General features: G+C 42.1%; 1 protein-coding gene and 1 pseudogene across 2 annotated transcripts; one reads left to right on the top strand and one right to left on the bottom strand.

Annotated features, from left to right (window-relative positions):
• LOC139645479 (MAP/microtubule affinity-regulating kinase 4-like) overlaps positions 1–12,236 on the top strand; it is a 41,927-nt pseudogene extending 29,691 nt beyond the window's left edge.
• An 854-nt stretch (positions 12,237–13,090) lies between these two features.
• On the bottom strand, positions 13,091–21,519 carry LOC139645477 (creatine kinase M-type-like). Of its 2 annotated transcripts, XM_071521196.1 has the most exons (9): positions 21,456–21,519; positions 19,458–19,570; positions 18,966–19,062; positions 18,228–18,382; positions 17,017–17,149; positions 16,075–16,246; positions 15,287–15,410; positions 14,756–14,945; positions 13,091–13,710 (listed from the first exon to the last, which is right to left on the bottom strand). In XM_071521196.1, exons 2-9 carry the CDS (start codon positions 19,548–19,550, stop codon positions 13,532–13,534), a joined length of 1,143 nt encoding a protein of 380 aa, XP_071377297.1. In that variant the 5' UTR covers positions 19,551–19,570; positions 21,456–21,519; the 3' UTR covers positions 13,091–13,531. The 2 variants fall into 2 exon arrangements, with proteins under 2 accessions (XP_071377297.1, XP_071377298.1); XM_071521197.1 differs by lacking the exons at positions 19,458–19,570; positions 21,456–21,519 and adding an exon at positions 19,308–19,316.
• Between the last annotated feature and the right edge of the window lie 6,122 nt (positions 21,520–27,641).

Here is a 27,641-nt window from a genome sequence, read left to right as displayed (position 1 = left end):
GGGGGCGTTAAAATGAGTTAAACATGTGAACACTTGCATGTTGTAGCAACTAAATGTCCCGTTCTGTCGCTTCTTTAGCAAGGAAAACTGGCATTCTTTGGCTCCGCCCCCTGAGGTTTAAGTCAACCAATGAGATTATTTCTGACTTCAGAGCAGTTCTGCCTCCAAGAAGTGTTTGTATGGTTTGTATAGCTGAAACTCCAATCAGCACCTGTCTGTCTGTCTGTCTGTCTGTCTGGACTGCCTGTCTCTCTGCTGGCTGGGCTTTGTGCTCTAGCTCCCACTAGAGGCTGTAGGTGGAACAGCAGCATTACCTGCTTTAAAATACAGTAGAAATAGTTTTCTCGAACAACAAAGGATGGGCTCGGTTTAGTGTCTGAATTTTTAGATGTTGTTCATATTTGTATCTGGTGTTATAAGATTACAGTTCTGAATGGTAGAACACGCAGAAGAGCATGAGAAATAAATATGTTTTTAATTGATTTATGTGCATTAGGTATAATGCAATCAAATGTCCATTAGCCTGTGTCAGCAGAAATCCCCAGTCTCTCTCTCTCACACACACACACACACACACACACACACACATACTGTACACACACACTCCCTTACAATCACACAGCTTGTTTTTAGAATAAACAACCTCATGAAGATGTGTGTGTGTGTGTGTGTGTGTGTGTGTGTGCGCGTGTGTGTGCGTTCCCTGGAGAACTAGAGTTCTTTGCAACTCAAGTGTACTAGTCTGAGTCATGTAATCAACACCATATGTTTCCCCTTGCTGTTAACAAATCAGCAGTCCTGTGCAGCTCGGCTGTGAATGTGTGGCAGCAGAGGATCCAGGACAGACAGGAAATGGGGGGATGGTGTTTTATACCAGACGGAGGTAGGGGGTAGAAGAAGAAGAGCAGAGAGAGGCTCAGTCTACAGTGTAAGGAGTTAGTAAAGCCAGACATTAGGAGAGCTGGATGAAAAATCCACCCTAAAACCAGCTATTGGTGATACACCCTGCATTCCTGGGTCCGTTTTGTTGTTTGTTGGTGTATTTATTTTTTTTATCCCCGTGGATAACTGGTCAAACGTAGACGATGTGACGTCACATTGAGATATTTCCGGCACAACTACAATTTTTGATCGGAGAAAATGTTTCAGCGGTAAACGTCAGTTATTATACTATTTCCACAACAAAAGTTGATTGATTGATATTTTTTATTTTGTTCATGGCAGTAGACCACGATCATCCAAGTCAAGCATAACAAAGTATGTGCATATACATTATAAACACAAAATATTCAGCATACAGTATATCTATGTTCTATAACCGAAAAGGAAGGAAGGAAGAAAGGAACAAGAAAAAACTTATAGTAAACTTATAGTACCTACCCCTTTAAAATCATTCATTTATCCTTTCTTTACACTTAAAATAACCTATCTTCATAACTCACATCAGTTTGGGGCCAGATGCATAAAGATAGACCTGGTCTTAGACTTAAATGTGACCTTAAGTCAAACTTGCTATAGACATTTATATTTACCTGTTCCTACTACTTCTTGGTTGTTGTTAATCTCTAATGGCTTGTTTCTGTCTCTAAAGACTCGCTCTCTTCTTCAGACTCTTTCCAAAAACCAAAGATTTGGCATCTTGTATGAAACAACTTCAGTATTTAAACTTCCCACTCTGACAGTTAGGGTTGAGGTTAGGGTTAGGCTTGAGGTTGAGGTTAGGGTTAGCCACCTAAGGTGGCTTTGAGATAATAGATTATTTTCCTATCTCAAAATAAGTCAGTCGTAATATTTAAGTAACAGACAGTCTTAACTAGCCTAGTCCAACCTGAGAATCTAAGACCAGTCTAAGACTTATTAGACTATTCTTAAACTAGCTTTATGCAACCTGCCCCTGGTCTTAGATTCTCAGGTTAGACTAGTCTAAGTAAGTAAGCTAATCTTGAGTTAAGAACTTTGTTGTTATGGCAACGAGTCGGCCTAACTGTCAGAGTGGGAAGTTTAAATACTGAAGCTGTTTCATAAAGGATGGCAAATCTTTGGTTTTTGGAAAGAGTCTGAAGAAGAGAGCGAGTCTTTAGAGACAGAAACAACCCATTAGAGATCTACAACAACCAAGAATTTGTAGGGACAGGTAAATATAAATGTCTGTAGCAAGTTTCACTTAAAGTCACATTTAAGTCTAAGACCAGGCCTATCTTTATGCAACTGGCCCAGCAGGGATTTGAACCCACAACCTCACAGCCACACAGCATGCTCCTCAGCAGCCTGGGCCTGCAGCAGCAGCCAGTCATCCTGACTGACTGAGCTTCACTGACATTTCAGATCAGGATTAGTTATGTAACCAGGATTTATCCTCCTCTAAACCAGGGATCTGCTCTGCTGCTCCTTAAGATACAAGCAGACTGTTCTGTCATACTGGTAACCTCTCTCTGTCTAGTCTCTCTCTCTCTCCTGTCTCTCTTTCTTTCTTTCTTTCTTTCTTTCTTTCTTTCTTTCTTTCTTAATTCCCTTCTTTCACTCTTTCTCCCACTTTCTCTCTCACTCTCTCTCCTTCCCCCTCTCTCTTCCTCCTCTGTCTCTCACTTCACCCTTTCTTTTTCTCCCCTTTTTCTCTCTCCTTCACTTCCTGTCTCTTTCTCTCCCTCTTTTTCTTTCTTTCTTTCTTTCTGTCTTTCTTTCTTAATTCCTTTCTTTCATCTTTCTCCCACGTTCTCTCTCACTCTCTCTCCTTCCCCCTCTCTCTTCCTCCTCTCTCACTTCATCCTTTCTTCTTCTCCCTTTTTCTCTCTCTCCCTCACTTCCTCTCTCTTTCTCTCCCTTTCGCTTTTCTTTCTTTCTTTCTTTCGTTCTTTCTTTCTTTCTCCCACTTTCTCTCTCACTCTCTCTCCTTCCCCCTCTCTCACTTCACCCTTTCTCCCTTTTTCTCTCTCTTCCTCACTTCCTCTCTCTTTCTCTCCCTGTCTCTTTTTTCTTTCTTTCTTTCGTTCTTTCTTTCGTTCGTTCTTTCTTTCTTTCTCCCACTTTCTCACTCCCTCCTTCCCCCTCTCTCTTCCTCCTCTCTCACTCTCTCTCTCTCTCTCTCTCTCTCTCTCTCTCGCTCACTCAGTCTGTTTACAGTCTGCAGCGTCTGGCCAGGATCCCTCCTACTCTTTCACATTCACAAAATACAGAGGTTTATTTTTGTAGTTTTTTCAATCTTTATTAATCCACTCGTCTTGCTCAAGAGCACCTTGGCAGTAGCTGCTGAGGGAGGAGAGAGAGAGTTACTCATGCACTTTCCTCACCCAGACACCCACACACACACACACACACACACACCCAGACGGGACGCCTCCCATTCTCCATTCACAAAACACTTACACAGATACTACTGTACATACAGCAGGTAAACTCACAGGCACATGTGTAAACTTTCCTGACGGGGACATGTTGACTAGATTTGTCAAGGTGTGACTTTAAAACGTCTCGTACTAGTCAGTTGAATGAAAGGGCACACACACACACACACACACACACACACACACACACACACACACAAAAGGATATTTCAGTGTGGCAAAAGTCACAATTCAGAGGATCTACTTTGTCGACAAAACAACACGGTTAAGAGTAAAATCTTCTGCAAAAAAGTCAATGGGGAGAGTATTAGCGTTCTTATTCCATCAGGAATTCCCCTGCAGATATTTCGGACTCATTTTTAAACAGCGAGGCGTATCCCATCCCACTGATCATGTGTGTGGATTAATTGTGTGGATTTCTCCCTATCCGTTTAAGAAGGGTGGGACATTAGGCAACAACAGGCAACAGGTTGAGACACAGAGTCTGAAGATTAATGCAGATCTTTCCTGCTAATAATGTGTTCTGATGTGATTAAAGCCACAGCACTGAGGCAGTTTGTCCATCACAGCTGCATTAGGGCCTCATTAAAGTAAGCTTTCGTTTCCGGTCAAAATCCATCAATGAAATCTCCCCCAGGCCACTCCCAGTTCCTGGAATGGAGCTCGGGTTGCCAGGTTGGTGGGAGAGCGGCCCTCAGTCTAGACAGACAACAGCAGCAGCAGCAGCAGCCCCTGGTGGCCGTTAAGGGGAAGTGCACCACAGCAGCCCAAAACTCAACAACATGGGCATATGGCAGCCTGTTGGGTGGAACACATGCTGTTTGGTAGACGATTTTATCCAAAATGCCCCACAGCATCATGGGTAGATACATTTTTAATGTGGGTGGCCCCAATCATCTGTCCTTTTGAGCTGAAGGAGAAGAAGAAGAGGTTACATATAGAGTTAGAAGATATTAGTTCGGTATTTTTGAAGTCGCCGATGGATGATATTTTGTGCCAATGTGCAATATCTTTAAATTTGTATTTCTAAGTATTTATAAGTATTCAGTGTTTCCTCCCTGAATTAATCTGAAACAGCATTTAGACCATCATGTGACACTAAAATTCTCCACTGAAAACCCAGACTAATGAAATTCTTTTAGTGTCAGCAGCTCTTTAAGGCAGGTTGACCCAGTAATCCCTCAACAACATGTCTTTTTATTTATTTAGGGCATCATTGTTAGCCGGGACAGCAGTTCAAGTTCAATTTCAAAATAGGTTTGACAGGTTTGAAGTTAAAATGAAGAGTAAAAATGAAGAGTAAAAGTTTAAAAAATTTAATTACATCCAGTATGCATTGCAAAATGATTAGGGGAAATGTAAACTAGATGTAAACAGAAGTAAATGGGCTGTAACTTGAAAAATTAGACCAGTATATTCTGCTTTAACTGGCTAATTTGTGCCTTTAATGGCCTTAGATTTGCATCAGTGTGTGTTGGGTCTTCCCAGGCTCATGCACACAGCTCCTTCCTGTCCGTCTGGATTCACTTCCCCCTACATTCGTTTCTCCTCATTCTGTTCTGTTTTGTCGGTGACTTTGACGTTTCGTTGTCTCGTATCCATCCGGTGCAGTGAGTGTAGGCTTGATGGCGATCCATCCGTGATTTGAAGATGCGTTGTTGTTGTTCTGTGTCGTGATTGGTGGATTGGTTGACGTTGCCTTGCTGTTGATTGGAGCATTTTAAAACAGGAGGTGGGGAGGGCTGCGGGGGCGGGGGGGGGGTGAATGGTGAATGTGATGGGCTGATTCATTCCTAACGGGGACCTTTGTCTTCTTCTTGAGGGTCACAGACGAACCTGAGAGAATCAGCAGATCTCCGGTCACAAGGTGAGTCCATGTTTACATTTCTGTTTACCAGAGAGACTTGCATCAAGTGCAGAATAAGCTTCAGTTCATGTATCACCAACATTACAGGCAGAACTCTTATCCTGACATTTCACTTGCCAACCCATCAAATTAACAACTACATTACAGATGTTTAAGGCCTTTAGGTTACAGAAAACTCCTCAATGAGACAAGATGTTTGTGCTGCATGCATGTATAGAGGAAAGAATGAGTTTTAATGTAAGTAGTGTAGTCTCAATGTAATTCCATAATAGTACACTGCAGATAATAAGAATCAGAATTAGAATCAGAATCAATTTAATTGCCAAGTACAGTAAATGCACAGGGATTTGTCATGGTAGCATTTGTATCCATAGTATTCCCATGATGTCACATGCATTTCCTATCAATTTGGTGCTTTACCATTTACACACCTCATTGGCTGTGGCTGTCATACCTGTTAATTGATGACAATCACCTGTTATTTTCCTACCAAGATGGCCGTGTGCTGATGGAACAGAATACTATGAATAGAGACAAAGCAACACCTTGCAGAGCTTCACAGTGTGTAGCTACTGACACACACAGTATGAGGAAAACACCTCACACACAGTGCAGGACAGGCTCCGCTCACACTGCAGCTCAAAGTGTCACAATGTGAGACAGTGTGACACAGATCTGATGTTTTCTAATCAGTGTGAACACAGATCTGATGTTTTCTAATCAGTGTGAACAGCAAAAAGCTGCATGGAGTCACGTTTTGTTCAAGTAAAGCTTACGTCATTCACCTCAGACAAAGCTGAGCCAGCGTAAGCATGGAGGACAACGAGACACAACAACGACGAAAGAAACACAAATAGCCGATTGGAGTGGTATTTGGGGAGAAACTCAAATTAGACAAAACTCAAAGGCACAGATTTTAACCGCAATGCGTTTGAAATTAGAGGGAGAGGCGTTAGAGGTGTTTTTTCGCTGTCTGCTCATATTGGTATTGGATATGGGTTACATCCTAGAAAAGATATGAATAGTCATTTAAAATTCAGATATGAACAGCAATTCAGAATTGACTGGTAAGGTCTGTGGTGTGACTGTAGCCATAGTGCTGTTTCTACAGACACCGAGTTTACAAAACACCTGCTTTTTCCAGGTGAACTCAGGTGACAGATCTGATCCCTTATTGAGCTCTACTCTTTGACTCACCACAGTCATGGAGTGTAAATGTAGATGTGGGACGTTAAACAACGATTTTCCAGCCTTGAGACCATTGCGATTATGCAGAAGGTGTTATTAAAGTCTGGCACTCTCATTGTCTACTTTAATTCAGGGTTTTCTCCACTCAGCTGGCTGTACAGCATGTTACTAAAGGCCTTGTCTACTTTCTCTCAGCCTCAGCTGCTTCAGCCGCAGCCCAGGCTCAGTCTCAGTCTCAGGTTAAAAACAGCAGGTAAACAGCAGCATGGAGCAGCAGCACCATGCTAACTGTAGCTAACTGACTGTGGTGTGGCTGTAGATGCTAGGCATGGATCCTTGTGGTAGATGATGCCTGTTAAATAAAAGATTTTGTGTTGTGTTTAACAGCAACTTACTCCCTTGATCTGCCCTGTTTACACTCTTCTCCCAGACCAGTAGGTTGTCGAGATCGATTGTTGTTTTTAGATGTGATGTGTGGTGTTAGTTGGTCTTGTGCGTGATTCTAGCATGTGTTAAAACCAGAAACCAGAGGTATGACCAAGTCAACTTTGCTCGAGTCCCAAGTCAGTCTTAAGTCTCGAGGCCCAAGTCTCAAGTCAAGTCTCAAGTCTAAATGTAGAGCAGCAAGTCAAGTCAGAACAAATCAAGAGTCCAGTATCAATTTAAAATCTTAAAGAAAACTAAATATCTATAGGACTTTTCAATGCAATATGGTTTTAATAGGATAAAAACTTGGTAAGAGCATCATGAGTTTGATTTCTATAATCAGTTTCAACTTCAATAAATTCAATCATTCCATACAAATTCAGAAAACAGAATTTAAATTCAGTCGTCTGCTGGAACAAATCTCAACCAATTTCAATCTAAGTCATTTACACAAACACAAGATCTCAAGTCAAGACTTTAGAAACCTTTTCAAGTCATCAGAGTACAAGTCAGAGTCAAGTCCCAAGTCACCAGAACCCAAGTCAAGTCAAGTCTCAAGTCTTCTCTTCATGCATCAAGTCAAGTCTCAAGCAATTATAATTGTGACTCGAGTTCCCACCTCTGCCAGAAACTGAAAAATATCCGAGCTGTAATAGAACTGAGCAAACAGCCTTTTATATGAATTCACATGTACAGTACATTATGAATTCACATAAAATGGTCTAATACCATTTTATATTTTATATTAGTATTTTATGAATACTGCGCAGTGAATGTTTTACGGGTAACTCATAATTTTTCCTCACACTTGAAGAGCACCAGTGTCCTCAGAAAACAGGTAACATTGTGCTGACTGGTATAATTAAATCCAGCTCACCCCAACTCACACACTCACATGAAAGATACCTTTGAGGTGTGTTTGATTTGCATATCTGTTTGGTATTATGCATCCACTGTTTAGTATGCAACAAAATAAATCTAAATCTAAAAACAGCTGATAGTAAAGACACCATATCCTCTTGACTAGATACCACGTCTTTACTGTCATTCATCTAGGTAGGATTGTATATGTGAAAACCCAATAATGTGTGATATTAATATTTTTTCTTCTTCTCCCCTTTCCCTAACCACTCACCCACTCACATTCACATGATCATGCATTCACTCACCCACACTCCTCTATTCACACATCCACTCACACTCATCTATCCATCCATTCACTTCCCTACATCCATATATCTGCACATCCACTCGCCTACATTCATTCATCCATACATCCGCTTCACACCTCCTCCTCCTCCTCCACCCTTCCCTTTCCCACCCCTCCCTCTCCTATCCCACTATTTACCCCCCCCCAACCCTTCTCTGTAATCATCCCATATCATCCTCGCCTCGTCCCTTCTCTTTCCAACCCTGCTCCCCCTCCTCCTCTTCCTCCATCCTCCGTTCTCTTCCTCCCTTCCCTTCCAGTCGCCATCTACCTGGGCATCAGAAAGCGGCCGAGCCCCGGACCCCCCGATGCGGCTGGGATGTGAGGGTGCGGAGCCCCCGCGACCCGGCCGAGGTGGTGCTAGCGCTGCGCGAGGCGGCCCAGGGCTGCGGTTGCCAGGTCCACCTGGCCGGGCCTTTCCTCCTGTCCTGCACCCATGGAGCAGCCGGCGCCCGCGTGGCCTTCGAGGCCGAGGTGTGCCAGCTGCCCAGCGGGCCGGGCCAGAGCAGCGGCGTGCGGTTCAAGCGCCTGTGGGGGGCGCCGCTAGCCTTTAGAGACATCGCCACCAAAGTGTCCAAAGAGCTGGAGCTCTGAGGGTGACAGGGGGCGGGGCAGAGCGACGACCGACAGGACAGGCTGACGAACGAGGAGGGACGAGGAGGAGGAGGAGGAGCGACGAGGAGGGGGGGGGGAACCACCACCTCCTCCCCTGCGTCTCCTCTTCCTCCCTTGGCTCCTCCTCCTCCGATGCGGCTAGCGATGCCTCGCCTCCGCCAAAGACCCTCTTCTTCTGATGCCACGACTCCCGGACAGACGGATGGATGCACAGACACGGATAGACCGCCATCGGCAGACTTATGATGACCCTTGACCTCGGAGCTGTCAGTGACCTACGAACCCTGCTTAGAATACGCCTCCACCTCCATCTTATGTGAACCCATGGAGTCAAACTGTTGTTTTTTTTCATAATTTCATATTCGATGATGATAACGATGGCGATGCGGAGAATGACGGAGATTGATAATTTGTTGTTTCGACATTGTTATTCCTATTGTATCATATTTGTCATCATTCCTTTTTAAAGAGCTGCTATTTAAAGAAATGTTTTAATTTTTTTGTGTATTAGATTTATTTTCTTTCTTTTACGCTTTTAAAACGGGCAGGTGATTGACCTCGGTTGTTTTTTTGTTTTTTTTGGTTTGTGTCGGACGCAGACGTTGTCGCATATTTAAGAAGTGAGGCGCAGTCTGACCCCCGGCCTGCAGAGGGAGACATGCAGAAATGCAGAGACTTGTGACAGACTGAATGAAGCTGTAGACGCAGCACCATGGCCTTTCTGCCCATCCATTGACAAAACCCATGCTACCGTTCAGTTGGACTTTCCATGTGTGTTTGTCCCGTCTCTGGTACAAAGATGGCTTTTTGTCTGCCTGCTCTCCAAACTGGATTCTCTCCAGTGTGTTGACAGCTGGGCAGATGTGCTGCTTAGACAAGTGAAGCTGCCTAGTGTCCAAGTCCCAAGCTGATTTTTGTTTTTTTAGGGTAGTTCTGATACTCCGAGTCATTAAATCAGTCGTATGCTCTGCTCCTTTAAAAGAGCTCTACTCACTCCTACGTTATGTTCCTTTGTTTTTTTATTGACCCCTTCAGTGATCTGACCAACAAAGTAGGTGCACCCTCATGACTCTTTAAAGGTCCCATATTATAGGAATTCAAATTTTCCTCTATTTATATAAATATATGATCAAAGCTGTTTAATTCATTAATTGTTAAGATTTGATTTTGTTTGAGTGGTTTAATTTTAATTTCTAAAAAATCCATCCTTTTTTCTATGCAGTTTCAGTCTAGCTCCAGGAAACGCATCACAGCTGGACTTGGTCCTGATTGGCTCCCTCACTAAAGAATTCCTGAAATCCGTCCAATCAGGCCAGTTTGCAGCATCTGAACTGGAAAGCGTCCACTCAGCAGGTTTACCTCATTTGGATTAGAGGAGCTGCTGCTGTCGGCCAGTTCTGTTTAACAAATTCAATGAAACGTTAAACTATATTTTTTTGCAAAACATCATGAAGAACATTATTCTTATCCTGAGCCATAGTATACTTGAAAACAAAATCATGAAAACTGAATAATATGGGACCTTTATTTTATTACAGCACAGATCTGATTTTTTTTTAATTGAGTGCCCATCTGCCCTGGGCTTTTCCCATCTACAGAGAGGATCCACATGGATTCTGAATTTAGACAGCCATGAAGATCAGATCTGTGCCACCAATGGTTAAAAATCAAATTTTCTGATCACCTATAAATATAGCGTTTGATTTCTAGTCAGGTGGCACAGGTGTGTTCACTCCACTATATGAACACTCTTATTTCTCCTATTTGACGTGACAAAAACATTGTGTAATACAACAAGTTTAGATCCTCAGTCCTTTCCTGCTGGGCAGCCACAGTGTTGGACGCCCTGTTATTACAAGGCCAACACAGTTAAGGATGGAGTTAAGAAAAAAACTTGGAACAAAGTGACTGTACTTGGGGGACGAAAGGTAAAAAGGCTTCATTTGGTTTTGGTTCATAGTAGAATAATTAAAAGCAGCTCTAGATTCTCAGTGTACAGCTTCAGGCCAAATCACTTTGTCTATTTTTAATTGTTCTAGCTGCCAAATGAAGGCTTGTTAGCTTCTTCTTTTTTTTTTTTCCAGATAGGGTCATTTCAGGTTTTTAAAGGAGTAGGCAGTTTTATCCTCACAGTTACTCTGGTAGCACTTTGGCATCCTAATATCACCCGTCTCTTTCCTCAAGTGGTGCAATACATCCACAAGGCCAAGACTTGATTTATTGTGTTTTGTTACAGCTCATCATTTGATATTGTTGTTTTATAATATTGTTGAACTATAGTCAAACAATTGTTGAGCACTTTTTTTTCTCTTCTTTTTACCCAGGCGTGTATTGTGCTGGCAGGGTTTCAGTATTTTCTGCTAAACTGTAAAAACCAAATTCTCTCACACATTTAAAATCCATTGAAAGTGATGTCTTTACATTTTGAATTCTGGTTATTGATTTTTTTTTCATCAGGCACTTGTCACCTTGAGGGAAAGCATTTCTACATTTGCCCTTCATTTTCTCTAAAATAGCTTATTGGCATCGTCTTAAGTTTCCAGCTGAGCCCTTTGGTTTCAATGACAATGCTAGCAAGCCATTTTAAGGAACTCGAGGTACAAATGTTGATAGTTTTTTCCACTACAAAGTATCAAATGTCCAGTGAAGAAAAACACCCAACTAAAATGTAAAATGAAGAACTGTCTCTTTAAGACTTAATCACATTTAACTCAGTTTTCCATCATGACATTTGTCCCACGTTCTGAACCTTCCCAGAATCCCTCGGCAACACGTAGAGACTCTGTAGCCTTTTCACCCTGTTGACCAATCAGGCTGCAGCACTGCTGAGAGGTGTATGACTGTTGTCCAATCAGAACCCACTACTGCTGAGAGGTGTATGACTGTTAACCAACCAGACTCCGGCGTTATCAAGCCATTGTGAAATTTCAAAAGTGTGCAAAAAGGGGGGAGGAGCTTGGAGTCCAGGGTGGAATGACCTTTTGAAATTTTGGTCTTGGTTATTCCTCGATAAATGACTTTTTGCTGCTCATTATAAAACAGCCACTAGACTGGGAGGTTATGATGGAAAGACACACACACACACACACATACACACACATTATGTACTGTTGTATTGCCATTCTCCGCTCCAAAATCATACGTTTGTTACGTACCTGAATTGTCATAACTCAAAAGCCAAGCTGTCATACTTTTGACGTATGCAAACATCTAACAAAACACTTGATTTTGGAATGGAAAAAGTAAAGTGAATCAGTGGATGTGTGTGACCTGTGCGGCAGAAACAACTACAAAGAATTTATTCGCTTCATGGGAGATTTCAGTCGCAGCAGGTGGCCACCGATGTCTTAAAATGTGAAAGCTGTGATTTAGGGCTAATTTTGTGCAACTTTTTTGGGCCTCACCCTCTGAACCTGTCCTGTAGATCCTGTTAGGGCCGTGTGCTTTAAGGCTAGAGTTCTGTTGTAGTGTGTTTGAAGCAGTCGCTATTATCAATGAAGCATACTTAATGGGCTGAAACTGCGGAAATGATCGACCTGCAATCCTGCATGTCTCCAAGGAAATAATGTGTGACGCAAAAATAAAGACTTTCAACTTCTTTAATTTTTTTGTCTCGTGTGATTTATTGGGGTTGGATTTGATCCCTTTGACCATGCTTTGTGTTTTATGCTTGTGTTGTGTTGTTGTATGATGTGTGTGTGTGTGTGTGTGAGAGGGAGAGATTCCATTGAGAACCAAGATGGGTTTACTTGTCAGTGTGGAAAGTAACTAAGTACATTTACTCAAGTACTGTACTTAAGTACAATTTTGAGGTACTTGTACTTTACTTGAGTATTTCCATTTTATGCTACTTTGTACTTATACTCCACTACATTTTAAAGGGAAATATTGTACTTTTTACTCCATTACATTTATTTCACAGCTATAGTTACTTTTCAGATCAATATTTTATAAATCTTTATAAAGTAACTATAAAATAGCATTGTTATAGATTAGACTACACAAAGGTATAGCTAAATTGTTAAGATTAGCTTCACATTGACAACTTTAAAATGCTGCTTACATGTACATGTATGTCAATAAATCAGTATTAATATTCCAATAATTTATGAAAAATATAACTCTCTAAATGGGGACAGTTTGCATAATGAGTACGTTTACTTTGATACTCTAAGTACATTTTGCTGCCAATACTTATGTACTTTTACTTAAGTAAGATTTTGAATGCAGGACTTTTACTTGTAATGGAGTATCTTTACATTGTTGTATTACTACTTTTACTTAAGTAAAAGGTCTCAGTACTTCCACCACTGTTAGCCTACTTGTGATTTTCCAAGTGAAAAAGTGAAACCTACTCTTACAAAATGACTCCTACCAGTGAATGAAAGCAAATGGTTGTGTGTGTTTCTCGCAATAAAAGCATCAGAGAGTAGGTTTGATTGTTACATGGGGCATGATTTAATTGTTCAATTTTATTTTACAACCAAAAAAAGTGTTTTCAGTCATTTCGGTGCGTACACATAGCCGTGACCAGACTATGCGTAGGTTGATCCCAGGATGTTACAGAGAGAATGGGGGAGAGATGATTAAAGTGACAGAAAATAAGAAAAGGAGGAAACAAAGAAAAAAGCAGGAAAGGAGAGGATGAGTAAGGTTAAGAGCCAGGAAAGTAAAAAGTTAGGAGTTAGGAAAGGAAGGAAGAAGCGGAGAGAAAAGTGGAGTGTCTTTTTTTGACGGAGAGAAGTTAAGCAGAAAGTAGCCAGTCGGCAGAAACCGGTAAAATAACTTTACAACAAGGCTACCCGTTCATTTTTATAATACAAAAAAAACAAACACAGAAGCGACAGTCATTCAGTCATCGGTAGTCTGTCCCGTCTGTCCGCTTTACTTCTGGGCGGGGATCATGCCGTCGATGGCCTCTCCCTTCTCCAGCTTCTTCTCCATCTCCACCATCAGCTTGACACCGTCAACCACCAGCTGGACCTGGTCCACCTCGGAGGAGCCCAGACGGTCAGCGTTGGAGATGTCGAACACACCGCCCACGGAGGCTGTGTCCACACCGCCTGGAGAGAGGAGAGAGAGGAGGGTAAGGGTTTAGGCTTCTGTCCAGAGCAGCGGTGTGTACTCCAGTGGTGGAAGAAGTACTCAGATATTTTACTTAAGTAAAAGTAGAAATACCACAGTATAAAAATACTCTGTTACAAGTAAAAGTCCTGCATTCAAAATGTTACTTAAGTAAAAGTACAAAAGTATTAGCATCAAAATGTACTCAAAGCAACAAAAGTAAAAGTACTCATTATGCAGATATTATATTATATTATTGAATTATAATTATTGATGCATTAATGTGTAAGCATCACTTTAATGTTGCAGCTGGAAAAGGTGGGGCTGATTTCCACTACTTTATATGCTGCTGGGTATCTTACAGTAATCTATAATAATACATCGCAATTTATTAGTTGATTATATTTTGTATTAACAATCTGAATCTGCAAAGTAACTAGTAACTTAAGTTATCAAATAAAGGTAGTGGAGTAAAAAGTACAATATTTCCCTCTGAAATGTAGTGGAGTAGAAGTATAAAGTAGCATAAAATGGTAATACTCAAGTAAAGTACAAGTAGGCTACCTCAAAATTGTACTTAAGTAAAGTATTCGAGTAAATATACTTAGTTACTTTCCTCCTCTTCCCTTCCTCCAGTATTAGCCAATAGTAATAAGGAGGTTGACAGGTGGAAACATCCAGTCAATTCCCAAACTCTATATTCTTCCTGTAGAACTCAGTGGATATTATACATGTAGATATCCCAGTATATACTACCCTATACATAAAATGGACTAACCAGGGGAATCTTATATTAATTTTTCATATTCTACTTTAGTCTTGAAGGAGAGGTGTAGATGTAGACAAGTTAAAGGTGGAGTCAAGCCTTGAGACAAATGTGTCCCTAATATTTTGTACACTCAGTATATTTCCAGTACCTTGTTGCCATACTTTTGCTAACGAATGCTAACTTCGCTCATAACACGCCACCTCACCTCCTTCATCCTGATGCATCTAACTTCACCTCGCCTCTCTAACCCAGGTCACCGTTTTGTTTTTCCGTACCTGTGCCACGCTTCTGCAGACGCAGCCTGGTCAGGATCTCCTCGAACTTGGCGTGTGTGCTGAGCTTGGGCAGCTTGACGTGCACGCCACCGCGCAGGCCGGTTCCCAGGTTGGAGGGGCAGGTCAGCACGTAGCCGAGATGCTCGTTCCACATGAAGCCGTGGTTGTGCTTCTTGAAGATCTCCTCAATCTGGAAGGCGAGATGAAGAAGGGTTTTAGTTTGAGTTCATTTAGGTGCACATGTAAAAAATGGAAAAGATATAGATTGTGCAGTAGAGGTAAATGAAAAATGAAGAAACAAATGGGATTGGATTATAGAAACTAAATGGCAGTAAAACTCAAGAAGTTGGGTTGAATGTGGGAATATGTGGGCTACAGTATCAGCAGCTTTTGGATTTCAATTTTGGCCAGTTGCGTACATCACGGGTGCTATATCACTAACATAATGACAACGTCCTTGCCAGAATCCCTTGAAAGTGTGTGTGTGTGTGTGTGCTTGCGTGTGTATGCAGGCATGCTCTTGTGCGATACCTTCAGCAGGCCGGTGCAGAAGCGCCTGAAGACCTCCTTCATGTTGCCTCCCTGCTGCATGGAGATGACACGCAGGTGATCCTCCTCGTTCACCCAGACCAGGAAGGTCTTGTTCTCGTTGTGCCTGAGGGAGTTGAGAACCCAGGTCAATTTCACTTGATTTATGCACACAGAGGGGAAGTAAAGGTGAAAACATCAACGCTGGATGTTAAAAAACACATAAAAAAACTCAGTAAATGGCAGTAAATTGGACACTTTTATCCTTAAAATGCTTTACAGTACTATGAATGTATACATTTGTAGTATTCGTGGCTTATTGGGAACCAGACTTCTAACCCTGGCAATGTAAATGCCTATTATTAGTACTGAATATTACATTAAGCCACTGTTACAGGCAGTGAAGGCTGCAGCTGAACATGAGGTGCTGTGGTATTCACGGTACACTCAACCAGATGTTTGAAAACAGGAATAATCAGGGTTTTGATATTATTGCTATGGGGGAAGAGACAGCTGGTGAAAGTTTTAAGGGTTGGGCTTGGGAAGGGCAGATGGGAGATTTTAGACGGGGGGGGGGGGTGGTCTGTTTACTTATATATACTGTATGTGTGTGTGTCTGTGTGTGTGTTACATATGCACAAAATGATCTCTAACTCTTTACGACTGTCTAAACAGGGAGAATCCTCATACAGTCTGGTTTGTAATCAGATTGTCTGTTCTTGCGTAACTGTAGTGATGGCCTGTCTGTGTGTGTGTGTGTGTGTGTGTGTGTGTGTATCTGTGTCTCTCACCAAATGCCTCTGGCGTCGGGCCAGTCGCGGGCCATACCGGCGCAGGTCAGCAGGGGGGACACGGGCTTGTCGAACAGGAAGTGATCGGCGATCAGCTGCTCCTGCTCGGCGTCGGTCATGCCGTCCAGGGGGTAGTACTTGCCCTTGAACTCACCGTCCAGACTGGCCAGAGCTGGTGGGAGGGAAGGAAGAAAGAAAGTTGAAATGTGTACTCAACTGGGACTAATCAGAAGTGTAAAGAGCACTGAAATGTTTCTACCCAAGTAGAGATACTGTGAGTTCAGCTAAAAACGAAGACTACCCATACGAAACCAAACCCCTTAATTTTTATCCCTGAAATGTCCTGAATTTCTGCATTACATAAACATTACATAATTATCAAAGTAATATAGCTTTTAAAAAAGTAAGGGTTACTATCATGGGTGTTTAAGGGATCTATTCATTGGATTTTTTATGCCTTTTGTGTGCATGGTTTACAGGGTTATTAATGAGTTATTAAGGGAAAGTTCCTGTCTCCCTGAAAGTTTCATTATATCAGAAAGTGAAAAATGAAGGGGGTGTTTAAGGGGGTTTTATGGAGTCTCCTCCATTAATAACTCCACAATTTAAGGGTATTTTGCATGAATTAAGGGGTGAATTAATGTTATTTTAAGAGATTAGTGGTTCTTAGTGACCTATGTGGAAAATGACTCAAGTAAAAGTAATAGCTCTCTAAAAAGTACAAATACTTATTGCCAATCAATATGATTTTTGAATGTTCCCAAACGCTCCCTCCAAAATTGGGGTGATCTATTTAATCACAGTAACTAGAGTAGTTTTAATGAGTTACTTTCAACCTCTGAGAGTAGCACACTGCTATCTACACACATATGTGTTGTTTATGGTGTAATGACTCTGAGGCAGATTGAACCGGATCAGTGTGAATATTAGTTTGACATTCACCCTCAATGGACAGGTTCTGCACAGCTCTGCGCTCGCCACGGCTGTTGTGGGGGGGCAGGGTGAATCCCTTGATGCTGCGGCCGGTACGAACACGGCTGGACAGCACGTAGTTGGGGTCCAGGTCGTCACCACCCTGTTGGGAGGGAAGGGGGGAGGGGGGGGGTGGAAAAACAGGCAAGGTTAGAGTGGAGGAGTGGTTAGAGTTTTTGGGAGGTTAGCCTGTTGGTCTACTTACCCACTTGGTCAGTGATTCTCAATCTTTTTCATATCAAGGACCCCTGATTTAGTCCACATTAGAGCCACAGACCCCCATTTGATGAGATTTTGTCTCTTGGACCCAAATCTGAGAATATTTTTATTGTTAGATATGATTTTGTCCAGAATTCCATGATTATCTGTGTTGTAGGTAGGGAGATAACAGTGAAATTATGATTAAAAAAAAGTCATTCTTCTACATTCTATAATTGTTTTAACTTCTTGTAAATTAAATAATGGTGAAGTTTTTACTGCGGACCCCCTGGAACCCCTTAAAGGGCCCCTGGTGGTCCCCATACCCCATGTTGAGAACCACTGCACTAAGTGATAAGAACGTAGAAACAAAATCATCCATGTGTCCCCGGTAGATTGTTCGCTATCATGCTAACACTTTAGCATTTGCTATGTTGAGCGATAGAAGGCAATTCACATTAAATTAGAGCGTAAATTAACAAGGTTGGCCTTTTAGTAATAAAAATGTATTATATGGCTTGTGGAGTAATGAATTAAAAAAAAATAATAATTATCAGTAACTCATTATAGTTGATGTAGCCAGATTTTTTTTTTTGGAACTATTTCAGGTGAGCATCCATGTATTCATCCGCTGCGCAGTGGTTTTTAGCTGTAAACAATGTCCAATTGCCCACCACCTTCACTTCCTATGTAAACAGGGAAAGTAGTCCCAGGTATTTCTTATATTTTGACAAGTTTCTGACACAAAATTGCCACTCTCTCACTTTCATGCTAGTGGCCAACTATCACTCAACATTGTGTATGCTGAAGAGTTAGCATGGAGCACTGGAGCCAATAATCTGTGATAGATGACTTTGGTCTCTATGTTCTCATTAAAGAAAGTTGACCAACGGGCCGATCTCCCAAAAACTTGGTGTATTCCCTTTAAGATGTGCCAAACTATGACAATATGGTGAGCGCTAATGTGCCTCTCCGCTCCGTACCTTCAGGTTCTCGAAGTTCAGGTCGGTCTTGTGCTTGTCGGTGGGCTTGTATCCGCCATGACGGTCGGAGATGATGGGGTCGAGCAGATCCTTGAAGACCTCGTAGGACTCCTCGTCACCAGCAACGCAACCCACGGTCATGATGAAGGGGTGGCCTGGGGGCACGAGGGAGGACCAGGATTAGTGAGTAATTCAATTTACCGCTCTCCACGCACTGTGCTGCAATGCTGTTTAAACTTTGAAGACTGTTATGTATATTTGAGGAGTGATGGATAGAGTCTGCGGACTGTTGTGCATCCCACACTTTCCCCTTGTACTAGATTTGAAGTCCTGTTGTCCTTGTATTAGTATATGTCAGTATGTAATGTGTTACTTCTGCATGTTGTCAATATGTCTCTGCACCAATGCCCCCCAAGACAAATTCCCAGTCATAATATAACCATATAATATAGTATGATAACAATAGAGAAAAACGAAAAATGGCTACACCTCTATTTCTGCTCGGATGTAAAAATTTGCTCAATAGTCTTGTGTAGTTTAATGGGTAGAGCTTGATGCTAACACTGCCAGGGTTAGCATTTTGTTTCCCAATGAGGCCAAACATACTCAAAATGTATGCAGTGGTGTACACACTCAGTTGCTACGCCTCTAGTGTTCCAGTGGATTTATATACACAACGCGAGCCCCATCATTGCCGGTGTGTGTTTATCTCTACGCTGATGACATGCTGCTTCTTACCAGGGTTGTCAACACCGGTCTGGATGACGTCATCCAAGGTGAAGCCGCTGGGGGTGGACTTGCCCCTCAGCTTGTTGTATATGTCCTTGGTCAGCACCTACAGCACATGACATACAACGCAGAGTCAGTGATGATACAGCGACATAACCTACTCCTATTCACACTCTGGAAACAGAGAGAGAATGTCAATGAAAGAAATACGAGCTAATTATTAATCCGAGATTTGAAACTACAGATAAAATGTAAACAAAACAATCTCTAACTCTAACTCTCCCAGCACACTCATATGCTGTCAAGAAAACAGTAATGCCTTGCTAAAAGAGCTCTTTGTAGGATTTGTACCTTGGCCATGTTACCATACTGGGAGGGATAAAACCTAACTAAATGGTACAGCACCACTATAGGATTTGTACCTCGGCTATGTGCTTATTGTCTGAGAAAATGAGGTGTGATGCCTTGTTAAAAGGCACAATGTCAGGGTGGGATTGGTACCTTGGCCATGTGGTTGTTGTGCAGGGACAGATCGGGGAACTCCAAATCCGCGGAGAACTTCATCTTGTAATCGTTGTGGCAGTTCTTCGCCATGGTTGCACTTCTTACTCCGTCTGGGAGGAGAGGAGAGGAGAGGAGAGGAGGTGTTACCTTTAATGCATTCAGAAACAGGATCACTGTTATTGCAACTACAATGCATGTAGAGTAATTTGGTATAACTGCAGCATAAGAGAGGAGAGTTGAAACTATTTGTATAGTGCAAATTCAGGCTTTGGTCCATGCACATATTCAACCAATACAATGGACACACAAATACAAGCTACTCTCGCCTTGTTCTGTTAAAGCTGAAGAATAATATGGGAGCAGCACTCTAAAAGGAGAGGGGATGTTTTTTGAAAGAATAGTTTTTACTGGCTGTGAGACGTCCATTTGTTATTTCCAGTGACGTAACGATGCAACCCAAACATAACATAGTCAATCGGAAAATACCATATGTCCTGTCAGGTGTTTCTCCAAGTGCCTCAAGTGCCTTGTCTATGAGTCTCCTGGTGACCAGCAGACACCTTCTCATCCTGTCTCTCTCTCTCTCTTTCTCTCTCTGTCTATTTCTCCCTCTCCCCCTCTTTCTCCCTGTTTCTCTCTCTCTTCAGCTGTCTTCCTCACAGCTGATCAGCAGGCACACTTTCTGTCTCTCTGCCTCTCTGACAGCTGTGTCGCCTACATGCCTTTCTTCCTGCCTGTCTCACCACCTGTCTCCCCCTCACAGCGGAGATTATTAATAACTCTAATAGCCCGCTCGCCCTGCGCCCCTCCCTCCCCTGCATGAAGCAACAGTCTCCAACAGTGATTTTCTCTCTTCTCTCACTCCCTTTAGCCTCAGTGTAACTCTGCAGCCTCCTCAATCAAAGAAAAAACACTTTCGTAACAGAAGCAATACAAATTTTAAGTAAGAATGGTTTCAATAATAATAATTTCAGCCGTATGCATATGGCTGCTGACTTCTGCCCACACTTAAATAGCATAAAAACGCAAATATGTGATATGGTTATTCTGTTTTTTAAACGTTGTTGCTAATTGTGTCCTTTAAATTGCCCCACAAGGGATAAATAAAGTTAAATTGAATTGGGGGAAAAAGCTTAACTAACTTATTGCTGTATAATATAATAACTCTGCGCTCCAGCACACACCAATTCACTCAAATTCACTTCTCAAGCACAAATGACTTTACTGCAAGTTTCTAATTGTAGAGCTGGACTCAACAGAGCTGCAGCTGCAGAAGCAATCAGAGTCGACACATGGAGTCAGGAATAGAGTAACAACTGCTTGCCATCATATCTATTTCTCTCTCTCCTGCAGACAGAGGTCACAAATCCTTCAAATAGTTGAGGTGCAGTTGATCGAAGACACCTGGCACACCAAAAGGTCAAGCATGCATGTCCCACTGATGGCTCCACAAGTTCCATGACTAAATCAAGCGCTCTTAAACTATTCAAAGAGACACTTCAAGCCTGGCCTGCTGTCGTCAGCAACTCCTGATAGATAGCCACAACTGTGACAGTACACTGCCATATACTTTACCATCCTGTTCTCAGCAGACTAACGCTACACACGTCCATCCCAACAAACCACAAGCACCAAGCCTTTCAAAAGAGGTTTCAGGCTAGACTGTGTGCTGACAGGTCAGGAGAACAATCAAAGTAGATTTACATAGTTTCCATATCAGGAAAATAAATGTGCAAAACTGCAGAGGAGTCCAAAAGGAAAAAGGAGACAAAAAGTTTTCAGTGCTCCAGAGTACAACAATGGAGGAATTTGTCTAAAAGGGAACTGGTTTAAAAATCTCCCCTCTCTTTGTGCGCTCTCTTTTTCAGGAGGTTTGGTCAGGGAAAGGTTTTGTCCATATTTCTATACCAAAATCACCACCATCACCACAATCATTCCCTCTCGATTTATGGACAAAGGCTGACTAAAGCATTGTTTTGCTCTCTCTTTTTTTACCTGCTCAGGAGAAAAAAAAGAGGTAACAGATCCCGGGATCAGATCCTGTCCACCAAATGTAGGGGTAGCCCAACTCTGCCAGGTGAAGGACTTTAGCATTTATACCCAGACCTCCGTCCCCATTGGCCGGCCGGGCCCGGGGTCCCCTCGTCTGATTGGTCACGGGGGGTCTTCCATGCCCGGGTGAGTTTCTAAAAGGCAAGAACGTACATCACAACACTCGAGACGAGAGACGAGGCAACAGCTGTGGCTGGCCGGCCCGGCGTTGGCCCAACCCCTCACCTTCTGTGATGGGGCCCTGTGTGTGTGTGTGTGTGTGTGTGTGTGTGTGTGTGTGTGTGTGTGTGTGAGGGGACAGGGGTGTAACAGGACAGGAGTGTAAAAAAGACACATGCATTCTCAAACACTCATACATTTAATGCACAGAAGATGATAATAGCAATGTGGTGAACTTAGAGTTACATTAGGTTTACATTTTAGACATGCACCCGATGCTCTTATCTTACCTAGAGCGACTTCCAGTGAGTGAAACAGTAGAATAGGCTTAAATTTGTAGATCGGTAACATTACGTCAACCAACAATAAGCAGTACAAGAGTCAAAGCCGAAATGCCCAGACAGAAGATGTAATAAATATTCCTATGTAGCCAGAATGACCATGATGGAGAAATGCTAGGTCAATAAAAAAAGGGTAGGGAGGAAACGTAGAAAGGTTTTTCTCAATTTCTCAACTTAGTTGGAATGCGATTGCCCCGACTCTAGCATAATCATGCAAGGACCCCGTCCCCTTCCCCACACACACCACAACTCACACACACACATATTGAGCATACAAAATATTTGGTGTCTCAGTTGTCTCAAGGCTTACCAAGAGGCACTTGAGCTGCCTAATGCCCCGCCATAATCACCATGATATATTAAACATAACCAGTTACGCTAATGAAGCCATTAATTAATCAAATTAAAGCTTTCATTAGCAAATATCTCTATGTCAACACACTTGTCTTCACATAACACATGGGCAGTATTAATAGTAGTAGCTTAAAGCATTATGGAATTGCAGTATTTTCAAGAAATTCAGTCAGTTTTTTCTCATTAATATGCAAATTTTATGCAGCAAGGTGCTCCAAAATCTACTCAGATCATCTGCTCCATAGGGGGAACATATGTTGTAAGTATGAAGGTTCTATCATGTATTGTTCTTGAGTTATTGTGTTCACAAGAATGTGTCTACACACAGACAGACATGCACCATGATGACAGGACATAAAAATCCTCCTTTAACTTCTTCTCTCCACTTATGACTGAAGAGGATCTAATAGCTTAAATCAGGTAGGGATCGTAGTTTTCACATGGTCAGTTGATCAGGAACAGGAAGTCCTAATATTTTGTACACTTGGTGCATATATGTGCACACCCAGCCTCCTCCATGGGGAGTTTCATAATCGTCCTCAGTGAGTTGACGAAGGTGCAGCTTGGGGAATTAAAATAACCGGTGGTCTACCATCGGGCTTCAGGAGATAAAATAACCACTTTGTCTTGAATTACATCAACATAATGTTAAGATTATAGATCATATTTCATTAGAGCTGTGGCCCTCTCATCTACCAATTTACTAAGTGGATGTGTCTGTGTGTGTGTGTGTCTCTGCACAAGCACACACCGCCATTTCAGATATGTGTTGCCACCCCTTGTGTAAAATGTCATGTGATGATGCATAGTGATAGGCTGTCCAGCCTCAAGAGGCAGGGGAAGTCAGAAGAGGGCAAAAGTAAATGCCAGTGTCGCTTTATATAAGTCTGAGTAGAGAGGAGAAGGTGTGAAGATACGACAATTCACATCATCCGCTCCTTGTGTGTGTGTGTGTGTGTGTGTGTGTGTTCAACAGACCTCTTTCCCTATGTTTTTGTTTTATTTTCTATTATTGAGGATAACCACTCAGTCACAGTCACTACAGTCCATAAAAATGCAAAAAGTAGAGAAATATGTTTACAATTTTCACTGTGTGTGCGTGTGTGCTTTTGCCTTTCAATGTGTTTGTGAGCATGGGTGCATATGTATATGTCTGTACATGTGTGTGTATTTGTGAAAGAGTGTAGAGTTTTTGGAGTGTGTTTCTGGAGTTTGAATGAAGAGGTTCTGTACCAGCTAGTCCGTCAGTGCAATCAACCTCCTGGCTGACTTATTTCAGGTTAATATGGCTTTGTATCTATTTCTAGCAGGAGTCTTAAAGACACAGCTGTTATGTCATGACAGACAGCATGTTGAACACACACTGTTATAGTGAGTCTTTATCAACAGCTACACAGCAGCGTACAGCCATAGCAGTGACAGTAACAGTTCAGTTTATAGGATTTGCAGAGTGGTAAAACATGAAGACACATGGAGAAGAAACGCTATGATAACATATGATAAAAGTACACAGAAAGATGCTCTCCAAAAATTAGAAATTGGTGAAAAGTAGTGGAAAGAAACAAACCACCCATCAAACAAAAACAATCAACGACAATGACAAGCAAAATCACAACTGAATTAAGATTTCTGTTTTATCTACAGTGTGACAAAACAAAATGAATTCATGCTGGTCTTTTCATGAGGGTTTTGATGACCTTTAATGAGTTGATTTAAATTTTTCACATAATTTCTCGGGTTTGGGTTCAACTCGGGGTCAAAAATATGATTGAAAAATACTATTTTTAGCAATAATGCGAGAAAATTTGGGGCTCTAGTCAGGTTCGGGCCTCACAAGAGGCCGTACTCCCAGGATCAGACCTGGCTCCAATTGTAAGACCCTGAGCCCTGCTCCATGTTGTACAGGTGCCAGCATCATTACCCCCAACTAGTAACGTGATAGACTTCAGTAATCTACCCGCAGACAGATATTAAATCACACACACATCATGTGACAGAGTAGAAACCCTGGGGTGGGGCTGAGAGAGACAGTGACGCAGACAGAAACAGCAAACAGAGCTCCTGTTACATAAGATCCAGGCTTCCCCAAAACACACCAGGCTGCAACAGAGAACTGAGATTTCAATTAAAGGTCCCGTATTATTCAGATTTCATGCTAGTTACGTAAGGTCCATGCAGAAACTCGGGGTAGCAACAGATCAATCGTCCCTAAAATATACCAGGCTAAAACAGGACATTGAAATAACAATTAAGACACTCTTTTAAAGGAATACACTAGGTTTTTGGGAGGTCTGCCTATTGGTCAGCTTATCCCTTAAGCAAACATAAAATTATCCATTTGTCCCCGGGAGATCGTTCACTCCAATGATCCACGCTAACACTTTAGCATACACTATGCTGAGTGATAGTAGATGATGTAATGTGGACTTTGGTGTGCCACAAGGCTCTGTTCTGGGCCCTTTGCTATTCTCTATCTACCTCTCACTAAAACTATCTCAGTAAATTTGGAATTAATTTTCATTGCTATGCTGACGACATTCAACTCTATATGCCCATTAAACCAAATGGCCGCTCCCAATTCCTAAACTTTGAGGTGCACCTGTCCTATCCAAAGTCAAACGATGGATGTCCCTAAACTTCCTACTCCCAATGCCAGTAAAGCAGATATGTTGGTTATTGGATTAACACAAGTATCTGTTTGAGAACACTACTACAAATTTTGATAATTGAGTCCTGCTATCAAAAATGATTAGACAAATAAGTGTGAAGAGTGTGTTGGATGGGTGGCTGTCTAAATGACTGTTTGTCAGAGTCATAATCATGTAATTCACCAAAGACAATCAGTGTACAGGAATTTGTGTTGATTGTTCTGGTCCAGAGATATATAGGCCTTGCATGGTAACACAGTGCATACTGGACCGTGGCACAAGTAGAATAGGTTTGTGCATGTATTTGTGGTTGCATAAGTTCCAGCCTTTCAGCTTGCTTTTGTAACTACAAATTTGCAGATGACTGACGAAGGGATAGGAGAGCAACTCCGAGTCTCAGTTCCTTTGCTCTAAATCAATACCCAGGGTCCAGTTTCACAGCTGTGGCCTGCCTGTCCACGAACACGACTTACCAAATTAGTCTCTCTCCATGTCCCTGCATGTCTCTCACCCATGCTGCAGGCACACACACCACACGCACCCACGCACACATATGCATGAACACACAATCACACACACACTTAATTATTACAAAACAGTTGTCACTGGTGTGTGTGTCGGTGAAATGCCTAAAATGATATATGCAACCACACACATACAAGCACTTCAGCCAATGCGTTCTCCCACACAGTCTCTAGTGTGAAGGGCAGGGAAGCACAGTAAGAACAGATGAGGGAGTACAGCAGGAAGAGGAAGAGTCTTAGAAGAGGAAGGGGAATGAAAAGGGCACAAGGATTAGAGCCTGATGGGAGCTGAAAATGTTGAGTCTGGCCTGATCTGAACCCATCAAATTTCTATCCAAAGCTGAACAGAGCTCAAGAAGTGTAGCTTTTTGTAAACCCAAACACAACTTAAGCCCAGTGTTGCTATCTGCTTATAAAAACTTGAAAGTATGTTTTTGAGCCCAAATCCAACTAAAACTTGCAGCATTATGGGAGAAATTCAGTCCAACCCATTCCAAACAGAGCAAGTCCAGTGTCGCTGGGCTCAGGCATAAAAACCTTACGCTCTAACAGGGATGCATGCTTGACCTTTTATCTAGCATGTTCCCTGTGAAATATCTGTCTGACTGAAGGGCAGTATGTGCTGTCTGGCCTCAGGCCAACCAATACGACCAGAAACTGGCCTACATTCTGCAATAGTGACACACTGGCCTTGTTATCTGCCAAAACCTTGTGATCAGTGATGTAATGGCAAATCAGTAGCTGAGTAAACTATGAAATCCATTCAGTGATCACTGTAATACAAAACCCCACCAATATAAAAAAAAATGATATCTTCAGAGTGGTATTTATTCATGTCACTACTTCAATATGTCTGACACAAATCTAAATACCATATAAATTACTATGAATTGGTATCATAAAGATTTATAGGCTAAAAATGTGAGTAAACTCTATTTTCACAAGGAAAACTGGTTAAAGTTTTGAGTGCAGGTAGGTTTACCCTCCACTTCTAAAACCCCTGTCAATGAACCTCAAAGGTCTTGCTGACTGAAGTGCAATATGTGCTGTGTGTGTCTTCTGCCCATTCAGACCAGTTAGTTCTCTAGCTCGTATGCTGCTCTGGCATCGATCCAGGCTCCCAGTTTAGACTGTCACTGTATCGCCACCCCTCCCCCCACCCCCAACACACACCATTCCCCCACCCGTCACCCCCCAGAGCCGAACGGCCCCAGAGCCCTGCAGCTGCCCCGGGGGCAACAGGCAGCAAGGACAGTTATGTAACCAGGAACAGGGTGTGAAGCGGGGAGGAGAGAAGGAGGTGAGAGAGCAGGAGACCGGAGAGGATGGTGGAGAACAGCGTGGAGTTCAGGATTTATATTCAGTTCAGTTCAACACTTTACATTGGCCCAGAGGAGGAACGCTGCCTTGGCTTCAGTACATTTGCCGAGAGGTGCTTATTGGAAGTTGGGGTGTTCAGAGTCAAAGGGCAATGAAGAGAGAGAAATCCAAGCTACTCTTCTCTTAGAAAAGTTAAAAAACCTGTGCAACTTTTAATCTGTAATGCCATGCATTAACCACTAAAATACAGGCCTTTTAACTTTTTTTCTAAGTGAAGAGTGCCATGGACTGTTTCTCTTCAATGGTAACACTTTACTTGATAAGTGATTTTCATAAGGCATTATAAACGCATTGAAACCCCATTATAAGCACATTGTGAGTGCATGGTAACTATTATAATCAGAGCTGGAAATAATAAAGATGCAAAATAAATATGCAAATAATTTAGGGGGTTGACTACTTTATGGGCAATTGTATATTTAATTATATGATATTAAATATGATGTAATTTTCTGATGTTTTATTGTGTTTGATGTTTATTATATTGAAAACACACTTTTAAAAATAAACACCTGTAAATTCAACTGTTACTATATTCCAATCACCACTAGCTAGTATTGAGGTGGCAGGTACTCATCCTGGGGTTCATATGAGACTGCATGGAGGAGGTGAGGATGTGTGTGTGTGTGTGTGCGTGCGTGTGCATGTGTGTGTGTGTGTGTGTGTGTGTGATTGTGGGCGGGGTTCAGATAGGAGGAGAGAGGAAGGGGGAAGGAGGGCTTT

Source organism: Centroberyx affinis, unplaced genomic scaffold (genome assembly GCF_046629955.1).
Source record: "Centroberyx affinis isolate AG114_WGS23_722 - 3 ecotype Tasmania unplaced genomic scaffold, CSIRO-AGI_Caff_v1 ptg000870l_1, whole genome shotgun sequence".
Lineage (NCBI taxonomy): Eukaryota > Metazoa > Chordata > Actinopteri > Beryciformes > Berycidae > Centroberyx > Centroberyx affinis.
Note: the sequence above shows the minus strand (reverse complement) of the source record. Positions and strands in the feature narration are given on the sequence as shown.